Source organism: Nematolebias whitei, chromosome 13 (genome assembly GCF_014905685.2).
Source record: "Nematolebias whitei isolate Nwh7 chromosome 13, NemWhi1, whole genome shotgun sequence".
Lineage (NCBI taxonomy): Eukaryota > Metazoa > Chordata > Actinopteri > Cyprinodontiformes > Rivulidae > Nematolebias > Nematolebias whitei.
The window spans coordinates 4,004,709-4,019,267 of record NC_056510.1 but is presented as its reverse complement, the minus strand read 5'-3'; the positions used below and the strand labels follow the sequence as shown (position 1 = coordinate 4,019,267).

Genomic DNA, 14,559 nt, shown 5'->3' with positions numbered 1-14,559 from the left:
AAAAGAAACGTTTCGCCCCTCATCCAAGAGGCTTCGTCAGTCTGAGGATCGTGGTAAGTTTATTTTAAATGATCTGTACATTTAAAATAAATCAACAACACATTCTTATCAATCCTCCAGCTTGCTTGTCATTAGCTATGTGCCTCTCGAGTTAGCAAGCTAAGATTAGAGTTTAGTTGCACCGCCTTCACAACATTAGCCCGGTTGTCAGTAGTTATAACGGCTAGTTCTGTCGAATTGAGCTTCCATTTGTGAGGACATCCAGTGTTAGTAACGCCGTCTTTGTCGTCCTCAATGAAATGCATCGTTTGTCTGAATCTTTACTTCTCTGCAAAGACAAATAAACGCCGCTACAGTCAATACTAATTAAGACTTTCACCGTACGTGACTGGCTGTTTAAACTATCTTTGTTTAATTTATATTTTTATAACACACTTGATAACTTTATGGTGAATAGTGGAGGATAGAAAATGTGAACCCATGTTAAGAAGACTGTTTTTAAGACCAGTGCACCATTTGTAAATCTACCGTGGGACTACGTATAGCGTGGATATGATTAGCTTAGCTTCATGTTTGCTAATAGCTGCGCTAAATAAAAAAGCCCCACTCCACTCATTTTCTTAGGCTCTTGGGGGTGGACAAAGCTAAAAAAAAATTCAGACATTATATATTAGTTATTGGCGGCCGCCTTCCCCTCCCAGTATCAATGATAGCCAAAACTTCCATATCGGTCGGGCTCTGTAAGATGATATAATCCAAATAAACCTCCAACAAGTATAATTCTTCTAAGACTAATTCTATAGGAATATAATAACCTCTACGCGTTGATATGTGATTTACTGCTTCGTTGTGGAGCTCATTAGAAATCAACTGACAGATTACTTGTTTAAATAGTCTCACTTTTTAAAAAGGCCTTTGATAATTGAAGTGACCTTTTCAGAGCTCTCTCTGAAAAGTATCACTGTGCCGATGAGTAAAACAGTGTGAAACCACTAATATGGGATTTTTTTCTAACATTTTTTCACTCAAACCCTGTCAGGGTCTCGTGATAAGGAAAGAAACTGATAGCGTGGACCCAAAAGACCTGAGGAATTATTATAGCGTTGAGGCGTTTTGCAGAATCGTGTTCTCTGGCAGTCAAATTGGTTTGAGCTGGTCCACTTTGATGCTTTTTTTTTTCTGCAAAAACGGATAAAAGTCGGTACTTTGGTTGGAATCATTTCAATTGAATGTGACAATAAATGGCTGAAAATTCTTCCAGGTGACGGAACATCCATCTGGTGTTTGATAAAGCTGTCAGCTAGCTGCACCTTGGCTTCGTCTCTCTGACTTTGCATTCTCAGAACAGCCGAGTTCGGGATCGTGGGGGTGCTGAGGTTACAGAGAGGAAAGTTTTGATTTGAACTTTGTTTAAATCCATAAATATGAACTTTTCAATGTTTTTGTTTTATACATTTATTCTTCTAACACGGATTCTGCATCAATAATTGTATGGCAGTTAATTGGACTCACACTCTTCATGGTTTGTGTAAAAACTTAAAAACTACAAAATAATCTTTGCTTTTGTTTACAACTAAATGTGGCGATTAGCAGTTGGGAATATCTCGGCACAGCTCATTTGCATATTTAGCAGCAGCTTTCGTCTCCACGCTTGATTTCCTCACTAAAATGACTCTACTTCTGTCAGATTTTAATCGCCATGTCTTTGAAGAAGAAGAGAGAAGAACGTTTTAGCTTTCGACCTATTCTCCCTCTGTGTTTACATCTGGGGCTTATTTTAGACTCAATGTGCATCGACTGTCCAAAATGTACTCATTGATGTTTGTGTGTAAACAAATGACTCGTAAATGTTGGCAACATACCATGACTCTGCGGGTTTCCATTATTTATCACACACTATGTGGTACAGATCATCCATCAGCTTTACCCACTTCTTCCCTTTTGGGTTGCGGGGGTCAATGGTGCCCATGTCCACCGACATTGTCCACTGTGCAAGAGGTGGGGGACACCTTGGACAGGTCTCCAGTCCATCACAGTGATGGCTGGATATGAGCACTAGCGACTCAAAAAGGAAGTAGTGGGTAAAGAGAACAAATGAATAAATGAATGAATGGATGGATGGATAGCAGCTTTCATTCATCAATAAGCATTCACAATGCATTTATGAAGGAAATGCACATTTTTATAGATGTAGCTTGTTAATCAAGTCAGACAGCGATTACATAACGCAAAGCTTTTTCTAACAAGTTTAGTTGCAAAATACTTCGTCATGTGACTGTACTGTGGATGGTGACTAACGTGCTGCGTCTGTTTCAAAACCTTTCCGACCTCCTTATTCCACTCCGCCTCTGAAACCATCTGCTACAGTGATGTGTGCAGAGTCTTACCATCGTCTGAGGGGCTTGTCTGTCACCGGGATGCTTCGCAGAGCCGCCCCGAGCAGCATGAAGAAGGCCGAGAGGAGAAGAGAGGACCGCAGACCTGCACAACACAACACGGTCGTTTATTCAGGATAAAACGGCTCCACGGACTGAGAGGGCGGAGTTAACTTTCATCCACCTGGCACTCATCAGCACTTTTATTCCAAATATTCTGTTTTGCAGCAAAAGTTTAAAAAAAATATATATATTGGAGATTTAGTAAAAATGTTCAACATATTTTCATTTTCTGTTGAGTCTCTTTACAGTGTCAGCCCTACTTCACACCGGTGGCATCTGATCATTTTAAGATGTTTCCATTGTCTGGTTTTAATTCATTTTAAATTAAAATATATTAAAAAAAAATAAATACAAGTTGGCAGCACAGTGGCTCAGTAGGTAGAGCTGTTGCCTCTCAGCGAGGAGGTCGTCAGACTGAATCCCAGCCGAGATTTTCTCCAGGTGCTCCAGTTTCCTCCCACAGACCAAAACACGCATGTTAGACTGATGGTAACTCTGATTGTCTCTAAGTGAGAGAGAGTTAATGGTTGTTTGTCTCTGTCTCTATGTGTCCCTGTGATGGACCTGTCCAGGACGTACCCGGCCTCACATACAGTAGTCACAGTTGGACACGGGCACCAGTGATCCTCAGGAACCAGAAGGGAAGAAGCAGGTAACCAGGATGTGTAACAGTAGATGAAATAGGACTTGTCAGAATAAAGAAGTTCAGTTTAACAGCCACTCTCGCTGAAACATCCAAAATGTCTCTAGGTCAACGTCACTATATTCAAGCATTCAAGGTTCTTTATCGTCGTTCGCGTCACATGTGGTACATGAGGTGGAACAAAACTGTGTACACAGGATCCCAGTTACATCCAATCAATCTAAGATATAAACCAAGATATATGCTAATAAATATATGAAGGCATAAATAAATAGAATGAGTGCGTTAACTTGTTTTTATATATGAATGTTTCTGTTCAGTGCCCTGAGATGACCTGTGTTGTGACTTGGCTCTTATTTAAACAAGCTGAACTGAGTACACCTGTTAAAATCTCTGCAGCAGCAAACAGGTTCAACATCTTCAACAGCAGCCTGATTCAGATCAGCAGGAATACACAGAGAGTCGAGATCAGCTGTGTGCTTTTAACTTTCATTTTGGACAACATTCACGTACACAGCTGGAGTACAAGACCATTAAAGTGATTTTGGGCACCATTACACATCCATTATCTTTTACCTGCTACTTCCTTGTTGGGTCGCGGGGGTCACTGGTGCCCATGTCCAGCAGTCACTGTGCGAGATGCGGGGGACACCCTGGACAGGTCTCCAGTCCATCACAGGGACACATGGAGACAAACGAGACAAACAACCATTCTCTCTCTCTCATCTAGGGATAATTTAGAGTTACCAGTCAGTCTAACATGCGTGTTTTTGGTCTGTAGGAGGAAACCGGAGTACCCGGAGAAAACCCACGCAACACGGAACGTATCTACCTGGGTAATTGTGCTTACAAACCTTTTTTCCACACAGAAAGGCCCCTGGACTGGGATTTGAACCAGCGACCTTCTAACTGATAGGCAACAGCTCTACCAACTGAACCACCATGCCGTCCCACTAATACAGTACCCATAAAAAGTACTCACCCCTTTGGATGTTTAATGTATTTATTGCTGTCATCAGTCGTGGTCAATAAAAATTGGCCTTCTTTACAAAAAATGATAAAAAATATATTTTGTAATTTCCAGAGTAATGCCAATTAAATAAAAATATGTAATTGAAAATATGTGACTGCATAAATATTCAATTAAAGGGAATGTCCTAATTCAGCTCAGAGAAAAGATTATTGAACAGTTAGGGGATGGAGAGAAAATGACTTTATGGTCCTAAACATATGGAATATGGGACATGTGTAAATCTACCAAGAGGACGATGTCCTCACAAACTGGGCAACCGTGAGAGACCACCAAGACACCTGGGACCACCGAGGAGCTTCAGCAGGTGAGATGGACGAAGGAACTGTCGCCCGAGTTCTTTACCGGTCTAAGATTCATGAGAGTGGTAAAGAGAAACAGTTTGATAAAACTCAGATTTAACCTTAATTCATGTCTCCTGAAAACACAGACAAAATCTAGTGAAGTGTTTTTTTTCTAGTAAAATAAAAAAGTTTTAAAACATAAAAAGACATTTTTTTTAATTCACAATTTTTGTTGCCTCTTCTGTTTTTTCTTCATGAGCTAAAAAGAAAATTAGTTATTCCAGATTTTTCTTACTAACAAAAGCATCAAAGAGCACAGTGACATATAAAAGCTTCATCATTAAACAACTAGATTAGATAGATTAGAAGTTACATTAATTTTAATTTCTGTCAACGCTACGTCTTCGCAGCTTCACAATTTGCAAGATTTCTCTTTTGTGGCCACTTGTGTTTTGTTGCTCATCAGCAGTTTCCACCTTTGAGGAAGGGGGAGCTCTGAGCAGGGAGCAACGCCTGCTCCCCCCAGAGGCGTTTGAGCCGAGTCATTGTCTCCGCGTGCGCGTCAACAAGTCGAGCTCACACACAGATATGCACGAAAACACCGACACGGTTCAAGTCTGAGGCAACCACGGTGTTGTCAACAAAGTCACGCTCCGTGCGATTTGTGAAGACTAAATAGAATGCCTAATTTCATACGTCTTTATTTTCAGACTACACACGTATTAGCAGTTGTAGATATCTCCTGAACGACATGAGTTTGGAGAAATCGTTCGATTCTGACCGGAATGATGAGCTAAGTCCGAGTCTGGGGTGAGACCGAAGTGGGCGAAGCCATCTTAAAATAACTCCCATCTTTAAAACGTACTTGAACTTGAGGCAGAATCTCAACGGGGTTTTGTTCACGCGTGAGAGAAGAATGGAGCGTGAGACTGACTGACGGATCGGTGCAGCTTCGGTAGTATTGTGGATAGGCCTGTCGCGATAAACAATAAATCAATTAATCGCACGATAAATGAAAATTATCAACCTCATTTTAATTTATCGACGTTATCGTTTCTTCGTGTCTCTCTCTTTCTACTGAAGACACTCGACGACAAAAGGCTCAACTCCGGTGCTCTTCACTGACCCCTCCCTTTCTCTTTAAATCTATTTTAACTGTTCATAATCGCGTTTCTGGATCGTTACAAGCAGCTAAACTGAGAAGCTAAGCTACGAGCTAAGCTAACAGGCCGACCTCGGGGAAAAAAAAACCTCCGTCTTGTCAAAGCTCCAAAATTCAGTTGAAACCTGTGCCTTCGTGACAAAAGTTGGTTTTCTCTGCAAAAAGTTCACAGATTTTGTATTAAAAGCTTTGTGTGACAAAGGCTAAAGAGCTCAAACCACATCGAGCATCCGCCATTTTGAGAACCGAAGACAGACAGCCCATGTCACGTCAAGGGGCCTCCCTCCCATTTTTCTGAAAGCGACACGCTGCTCACTCCCTCACTATCCATCCTTCGGTTCAGTCTTATACTGCCATCCGGTGGGCGACAAAAAAAAGGCACTACACACAAACAATAAACATTTCTTCCTAAATTCAACAATAATCACTAATTATTGTCAAATTTCAAATATTATCGTTTATCGCAATAATTTCTGAGACAATTAATCGCCCGGCAACATTTACTATCGTGACAGGCCTAGTTAATAATTAACTGTACTTTTTCTTAAGTATTGTTTATTAATGGGGGAATCTCCAGCTAGTTTATTTTGTCTTAGTAGTTAATTTTCTACCACTTCCTAAAAAGAAGCAAATGCCGGCTCGCCACATAATAAAACAAAACTGCCTGAAGAAGGTCACAAGATGAGTTACGTAACTCTCTGGCACGTTTCGTGCTTGTTTGCCGTGAGATTGTTGTTGTGCTACTGTTTTCGTCACCCAGTATTACACACTCACGTGCCAGTCAGACCAGTCAGTGGAACTGGTTAGGTAAAGAGCACTCCGTCTCAAGTCAAGCAGGATTATTGAAACCTCCTTGTCACTGCTCGAAAGCGCGTCGCCAAAAGTTCTGTCATTTTTCAAAGTGAACCTTTGCTCAAGAAGCTTTTGAACACTTTTCTATCCAACAGCAACGCTTGTTTTACTCTAAACGTGAAGCCAGCTCTTCAGCTGAAATGAGAACTTCTCCGCAAAACTGTTTTTCATGTGAAGATGATCCTAAAAGGGGACTACTCTTGTTTGTTGGAGACCTTTTGTTTCTCAAATTAATCTTTAAAGATCCTGATGCATGCTCAATAATCCAGGTAGAAAAATCTACAAAAGTTGAGTCAGGTCCTCTGGATGGGTTCTTCTTGTTGAGACGTTTCGTCTTTCATCCAAAAGACTTCTTCAGTTTGAGGAGCAGCAATAAACTCAGTCTTGTAAACAGCACCTTCTCCTAGTGGATCAACCGTTTTGCTGACGACGATCTTTACAGAGCTGCGCTTGAAAGTGAAAAGATCTCAACAACCCTTACCAGGGAGAATGATTTGCATGTGAGTTCAGCTTGTATAAACTTCACAGCGGTTTTGAAATGTGGAAAACAAAACATTTTGTCACCTGAGTTCCTCTGAGTGAACTGGCATTGTGACCTACTTGAGTTATCAGATCCAGTATCAAATCTAATTAGATTTATTTGTTTTACTGGTTTCTGATTTTAACAGCTCATTACTTTTACGGTTTCAGATGATTTTACAGTTTTATATGCTTGTGTTGGTGGCCAACGGTGATGTTTTTAAAGGGCTTTATAAATAAAGTTGTATTGTATTGATAATCGATTTCTAAACACACGTTTTGTAATTCACCCTACCTCAAACGCATAATTATATAGGGACTTATTGTTTGAAGCGGTTATATTTTAATAACCGTCCAGCAAACACCCATTAAAAATCTAAACGAACAGAGAAAGAGTCAAACAAGATGAAACCGGTCACAGTTAGAACTGCTTACCCTTTTTATCCATTAACCACATAAACAGCAACCAGGGGATGAAGCCCACTGGGCCCCACAGCACCAGAACCGCGATGTCAGACTTGCTGAATCCATAAGCCTGAACGGCTGAGTTCTCAATGGGACCCCAGAAGTTCCACACCATCCCCTGCAGTAGACCCAGCAGGGAAAACAGGGTCAGAACCAGCCATCTTCGGCCGTAAACTCGGCTGTGGACCGGCTGGGTGTTCGTCCCCACGTAAGCCGGACCGAGAAGGGGCTCCCTTTCCGCTTCGGTGCTCGACCCAGCACCCATGGTAGTTGCTGTTGTCCGTTTAATGACCAGATTCCGGGTTTAGCGGCGGTTCTGTAGTAGGAAATTGACGCAACGCTCAGATTCCGTTGACAACACAAACCAAAACAGACGACTGGCCTCGTTCTTGTTTGTGATACTTTACTGCGCATGTCAGAACGGAAGCGGTGCGTAACACGGAAACTGCTCCTCCTGAGCGGACATTTTGGTTCCGGCTTGCGTTGGTTTAACCGAGGCGCAGCGCGTGCTGAGCCAAAATGGAGCATTACGTTGAAATGAAAACGTTCAGTGTCATGTGACTTTTGTTTACATCCGCCAAAAGTTCAGGCGCACGTGTCAGTGAAAGGTGACGGGTGAGTCTCCGTTTCTCTTCATTGTACGGAGCTAGGTCCATAGCCTGAAGCTAGCTAACAACATCGGTTGTATTTTATATTCTTAAATGATTAAATACATTAGAGCTGAGGGTCTCAGTGTTTGATTTATAATTTTGCACTCAAATAAATAAAAAAAGTTGCTTTGTGTGTGTTGTCTAACTTTGACAACACATTAGCTTAAGGTTAGCGATTTAGCTACAGCGTGAAGAGTTTAATAAAGTTGAATATTAAAATAAAATGACTTTAAACACAAATGCTATTTAAAAGTAGTAGCTAAATTAAATTATATTGAATCAGACGGTGAATACAAAAAATGCTCAGAATAGGACAATAAGGCTTGTAAATTATTGGCATAAGATAGTTGTAAGAAAGTGATCTATTGTTTTATCAGTTATTTGGCTTCTGCTTGTCCATTTACTTATGACTGATTACAGGTTTTCTCTAAGGTTAAGATCTGGTGATTTCCACAGCCAACATTGTTATTTTGTACATTTTTGTGCTAATTTTTGCCTTAAATCAAACCTCTGTCAGGCTGAGAGCTACACAGTTTACAAAATCATACCTGGATTGATTAAAGAAAGTGTTTTGACGCCATTCATGGTGTTCTGGGCGACATTAAAAAGTCCCGTCACCTGGATGAGAAGCACCCCGCACATGCATTGTATCAGAATACCACTTCAATATTAATTTGACACAGGGCTCAAGGTAGAGCTGATATTTTTCCTTCAAACAAATGGTTTTCTAGGTGTCCCAAACAATTGGACTGGAAGGGTCTTAGAAAATAACTTTGCTCCTGTCCGTTCATTTTACTTTGAGTTTCTTGGAAACAAGCCGCTTCTTTGTGGTCCTTTGACTAGTGTGCAGATGCTCTCACGCCAGCTTCTACAGATGTTGAGCTCTGCTCTGGTGGCAACACAATTCTATTGTGCTTTCCTCTGGAGGAGATAGTCCTGACGCTTGCTGGACACTCGTGAACATCATGAATCCATCACAATTTGTACCTTAACGTTATCGACGATTCAGAAATCGTTTTAGGTGAAATACGTGTTGCAGAAACTTTTGTCATGTCATGTGAGCCCATTGATGCAGGCAACGATTGTTGCCTGCTTCCCATTGCTTTCACAAGAAGATAAATATTCCAACATCTGCTTCTTAAAACAATTAATCTGCTAATAAGATGATAAAGTGGTTTTATTTCTATTCTTTTGTAGCGTCCTCTGTATTTATGAAATTTGCCAATAATTTAGTACTAGACTATTTTTTTTTAAATGTATTTAAAATGGTTTAAAATGAACTTTTTAAGTTAATGCACTCTTCATTAAATTAATGTTTCTGATCACTGAACAATAATCTGAAAAACAGTGAGCTGTCACTGCAGAAACCTGAAGCTACAAAAATTACAAATCTCGTTTGTGCCACATGTTTTGCTATAACTACATTAGATTTTGTAGTTTTTACTGTTTGCCTCGTATAAAAAGAAAACCTGCTTCTGATGAAAGGCGTGTCTCATATAGAACACGCTGGCTTAGTTTCCATGATTAGTATCTAACTTAACACAATCTAAATCATCTAATCTCTGTCTTCGTCCTGTGTTGCAGTCTGCTAACTGCAAGAACGTTTGCCATGGCCGCCATGACCCCCGTTAATCCCTTCAGTCCTGCGGAGGCCCAGAGAGTTTTGCATCATTTGCAGCAGCCTGCAGTTTTCTTAAACATGACGTGCGGTTGGCCCGCTCTCCACTGGACTGCAGAGCATCTGTCCAGCAGCCTTCGTGACAGGCTCGTCCAATTCCGACTGGGAAGAAGAGAGGCCACGAACAGTAAGATCAAATTAATTCCCACAGAGCTGCACTGTCATTCCTGACATATTAAACATCTGGAAATGAACACAGCAAAACCAGATGAACCGATCGGAATAAAATAATGTGTCAATAATTTATTTATTGCACAATTCAATTTGAAAAGTACGCACCATGCTGTCATTTATTTGAATTGGATGCATTACCTGGAGGATAACACACCTGTTTGATTAATTATTGGTTTTAGGAAAAAATTCTGCTTAAAAAAATTGTTTGCCAATGTAAAATATAAAATTTAAGCATTTTATTTTCTACAGTGTTTGACGTTAAACTAATCACAAAATTCTGACGTTTCTTGTGTATGCAAGGACAAGACCAACAGTCAGTATTAAATGGACTTAAATTACAAGTTGTCAGTCAATACCGCTTAAAAAATAAACATTTATTTGAGAAAATTACTTTTTTATTTCAAGAACACCGTTTATTTCTCAATTATGGATTGATATTCAAAAGAAAATTGATTAGGATTCAGAAAGTTTGTCGCATTTTCTGAAATGAGGCTCATTTTTAAAGAAATATTGTTATTTTAAGTATTTCCCTTAAAGTGTTATGAATACTTAATATCTGTTAGATAGCTCTTACGTTGACCTCAGTTTGGGGACACCGACCTTGATTCTGGATTGACGAGCTAACGGCTAGTCCAAGCAGGGGCAAGATTTGACCATTTTAAAAACAACTCCAATCTAAAACATTTCATATCAGTTCAGACCAACACCTTTTTAAAAAGTTAGAAATTTATGGTTATTTTCACACTCAAATGGCAGCATCTAGCTGTAGCACTTCTGGGTCACTTCTTGTGGCAATATTTCAATATTTCCACTGGAATAACTGTGAAATAGATAACTGCAATAAAAAGGTTTATGAAACATCTGTCACAATAATGGCTATAAAAGTTTTGAGACGTGAGGTTTCACCTTGGTCTTGGCCCCACTCGGACATTTTCCCACTCCTTCTATTCTCTTTTGTCATCACTATCGTCTAAACCAGGGGTAGGCAGTCCAATGGATCGACCAAATATAATATTAGCATAAAAAACAGAATATGTGGCACTTAACACGTACGTGTGTTGGATTTATTGCAGCTCAAGCAGTTCATTGCAACAACAATGTTGCATTCAGTTTGGTTATTTGTCCAAAGAGCAGGGGGGCTAGTTTATATTGGTCCCAGTTGTCACATCAGAGGAGACTGTAAATTGTTGGCATCAAATCAAATTCTAAGTTTGAAATAAATAAAAAAATCTCAGCTTTAATGTAAAACATGTCGTTTGCTACTTTACATACAAATAAAGATTAATTTGCTTCTTATTGCACTTTGTTTATTTTTTATATTTTATACAATGTACTTTAGTAACATCTGTATTTAGCTTTCCGTTTGGCGCCGTGACAGATGACTTGTCTCGTAAACGACAGAGCGTCATCTGATCAAACCTCGTTAACTGAATTGATCTTTATCAGCTGCACCAAATGACAGGAAGGCATTTGTTACCGGGGATTATAAAGGCCACATGTCTGCCATAGCTGCAATTTGTGTACTGAGATTTTAAAAAGCCTAGATTAAAAATACTTGACCTTTGATGATGCACAGTGCTGAGACGCTTCTACATTAAGAGTGTTATCTTACCATCGTCAGCTGAAATGGTTTACTGCAAGTCTTCCAGTGATTATTCAGTGTCTTATCTGTTTATTTGTCCTCCACTCTTTAGCCCCCCTATTTGAGACTCAGTGTTCCTACATCGAAGCCACCGTGGCTCAGTTTCTTCACTGGACTCGGGGTCGGACGGATGTGGGACCTTTTTCTGAGTATTCCTACTCAGAGTACTGGGCTTATGCTGATTACAAGTACATCGCAATGCTGTTTCAAGACCAGCCTTTTATGTTCGAGGTAATCATACAGCTGCTTGTAAATGCACTCTGGTCAGTAGCTTGTTCGAGTGATGTTTTTATGCATGAAAAGACCCGTACGGTAGCAGGTGTAAAAAGTTCACTCAAAAATTGGGTTGCCAAGTCAAAATCCAAGATGGCCACCGCCATGTCAATATGTAAATTGCCACCTCAATCGTTTTAGGAAGCTATGCTTTCTAGTTTGTATATTGCTTTAAAGTATAGTTTCCTCAAATGATTGGGGCGACTGAAAATGACTGTATGGTGGTCAAGGCCACCACTGACCCCCCCCCGGATACACCGTTATGTCTGGTCAAGGGTAAAATCGCTCCCTCCACATCCTCGGACAATCAAAAATAAACCTCCCTCTGTTCTTCTGCACAGTGTAACTCCTACCCATTTGAATATCTTGCACCAAAATCATCATTCCCTGTTCAACACTCATCTCAAAAACTACAAACATTCGCTGTTCTCTGCGGCGGAGGACACCGGCGTACCGCTTGTCAAAAACTAATTTAAATTAGGCTCCTCAGTGTAGATCTATATTCTCTATTTCAATGATTTAAAGCATCACCAAAGCTGCTCCTGTCTAAATAGCTACATCATTTGTGTAAAAACTGCATACTGTAAAACTGTGGGGGTCAGAAGGTTCAAACAATAGTGTTTACATGAACTACTATAAAATGAGACTAGTTATGTTTAAACACACAGGTGGGTAGTTTTGCCTTGGCCTACCATTTGCTCAGTCATACATTCAGAAACAAACTATTTCTCCAAACTGAGGCTGTTCAATAAGCTACCTGCAACAGGTAAGATATTAACTGTTCATAACCTTTCCACTAACCCAACTTCAATCTGCCTGAACTATTCCTTTAAAAACTGGCAATTAAGTAAAGAAGCCAAAGCATCTTGCTCCGGTTTTTAATCTTATTCTAACATTTTTGAGTTTTATTTGACATTTTCCAATTTAAATGTTAAATTTCTTCCCCGCAGCGACGACATTCTATTAGCTGCAGTCCTCGTTCTCATCGTGACATAAAAGTACCGTCCTTTAAGCCCCTGCTGCAAGTTTTTTTTTATTTTTTACATTTTTATCTTTGTGATAAATTGTTATTGGGCATCCACCTGTGGTTATTACTTACTGACATTCACGCTTGTAAGACAGGGACACGTTGGCTTTACAGGATAAATAGAGCTGCAACAAAAGCTTCCCGAAGGCTAAATTGGCCGGTCTGTCACTTACAGCTGCTTTCACACAGAGTAATGACTTTATTATTCAGGATCCTTTTGTGATGGCTGCATATTTGTTCTCTGACAGCGCAAGAATGACGATTCGTTTTCTCTGGAAAATGACAATTCTGCAGCCGACTTTCTTTTTCTACCCAGACAGCTTCATTAGTCACTATTAATACATCCTGATGAGGTGAGCTGACACTTCTGTCAAGAGTAGGGACATTTGTGGAAATATGAACCTTCTTTCCATTTTATATCATTTTTATGAAACAAATGAACCAAAGCGAATAATAATAATAATATCAGTTAGTTAATAACTAGATAAATTGCCTTTCCTGTGAAAATGCAGTGTGAGTGCTTATTACTGAAAGCTGCTGAATCCAGGCTGAAAAGGTTTCGTGGCTAAACTGTTAACGTGAGGTGAATTTGAACAGCTGACGTTTGATGAAAGCAGGAAAATTAAAGTGGAAAGCAGCAGAAATGTTTAGAAAAGGCTGAACAGAGCAGAAATGACCAGAATAAGCTACAAACCGGCAGAGAGAGGCAGAATAGATGATATAAAATCTGATATTAACAAAAAAGAAACTGAAATGGGGGTGGGGCTGAAATTAACAGAAAGAGGCTGAAAGTTTCATAAAAAGTTGAAATTATTAGAAAGAAGTGCAACAAAGGTGGGCATTATCAAGAAAAAGGCAGAAAAAACAACTAAAATTAGAAGAAAAATACCTCAAACGTAGCTGAAAAGCTGAATTTATGCAAAAAGTATCTGAAAGAGCACAAAAAGCTGAAATTAGCAGAAAGAATCTGAACATTTGACAAAATTAAATTAGGTGAAATGAGCAGACCAAAGAGTTTGAAGGATGTGAAGAGCGCTCCGTTGTTTTTCAATGAGACAAACGTGGCTAAAAGAAAATGAACGTTTCAAAAAGTAAAAATGACACCAATCCCAAAGTCTCAGGAGGAATGTCCTGAATGAGATGAATGTCCTGAATGAGATGAATGTCCAGAATGTTACGAACGGTTGAGATGGGACAAAAATTGTGGAACGAGTTACGTTCCAAAAGACTTCCAGAAGAAAAATTGGATTTTAATAGAATGATTTGGAAACGTTCACAGTAAATGGATGTTAATAGTTCAGGTTCAGCATTTGGACGTGTGACTTCTCCGCAGGACGTAAAATGGTCCCAGTTTGGCTTTGAGGGGCGCGATGGTAAAGAGAGCACTTTATGGATCGGCACAGAGGGGGCGAACACACCGTGCCACCTGGACACGTACGGCTTTAACCTGGTGCTGCAGGTCCAGGGACGGTAAGGAGATCAACACGTGGCGGCTTTGTAGAGAAAAATATTCTCGCTTTTCTTACTGGAAAGGAGAAACACTCGACAGCAGGAGAAGATTTTTAACCAGTATTTACTGGCAAGGTCAGAGTTTCAGGACAGGTTACACAGATATGCAGGAAGTGCACACGGATATACAGGAAGTACACACGAATATACAGGAAGTACACATACTGATATACAGGAAGTACACACAGATATACAGGAAGTACACAAACAAAT

The 14,559-nt window shown here is 39.9% G+C and overlaps 2 protein-coding genes across 3 annotated transcripts in view; one reads left to right on the top strand and one right to left on the bottom strand.

Annotated features, from left to right (window-relative positions):
* The window catches only part of slc49a4 (solute carrier family 49 member 4), a 59,742-nt gene extending 52,084 nt beyond the window's left edge, over positions 1–7,658 (bottom strand). The window contains exons 1-2 of the mRNA XM_037686785.1: positions 7,364–7,658; positions 2,388–2,481 (exon numbers count right to left, since the gene is read on the bottom strand). Coding sequence (XP_037542713.1) covers positions 2,388–2,481; positions 7,364–7,658 — 389 coding nt within the window. The remainder of the gene's footprint in view (positions 1–2,387; positions 2,482–7,363) is intronic.
* A 307-nt stretch (positions 7,659–7,965) lies between these two features.
* Positions 7,966–14,559, top strand: part of hspbap1 (hspb associated protein 1) — a 13,497-nt gene continuing 6,903 nt past the window's right edge. Inside the window, exons 1-4 of one of the 2 annotated variants that reach the window (XM_037686783.1) lie at positions 7,966–8,008; positions 9,628–9,848; positions 11,590–11,768; positions 14,171–14,307. In XM_037686783.1, the coding sequence (XP_037542711.1) occupies positions 9,653–9,848; positions 11,590–11,768; positions 14,171–14,307 (512 nt within the window). In that variant the 5' untranslated portion in view covers positions 7,966–8,008; positions 9,628–9,652. Of the gene's footprint in view, positions 8,009–8,035; positions 8,075–9,627; positions 9,849–11,589; positions 11,769–14,170; positions 14,308–14,559 lie in introns of those variants that run through there. The other variant, XM_037686784.1, reaches the window with a different exon arrangement.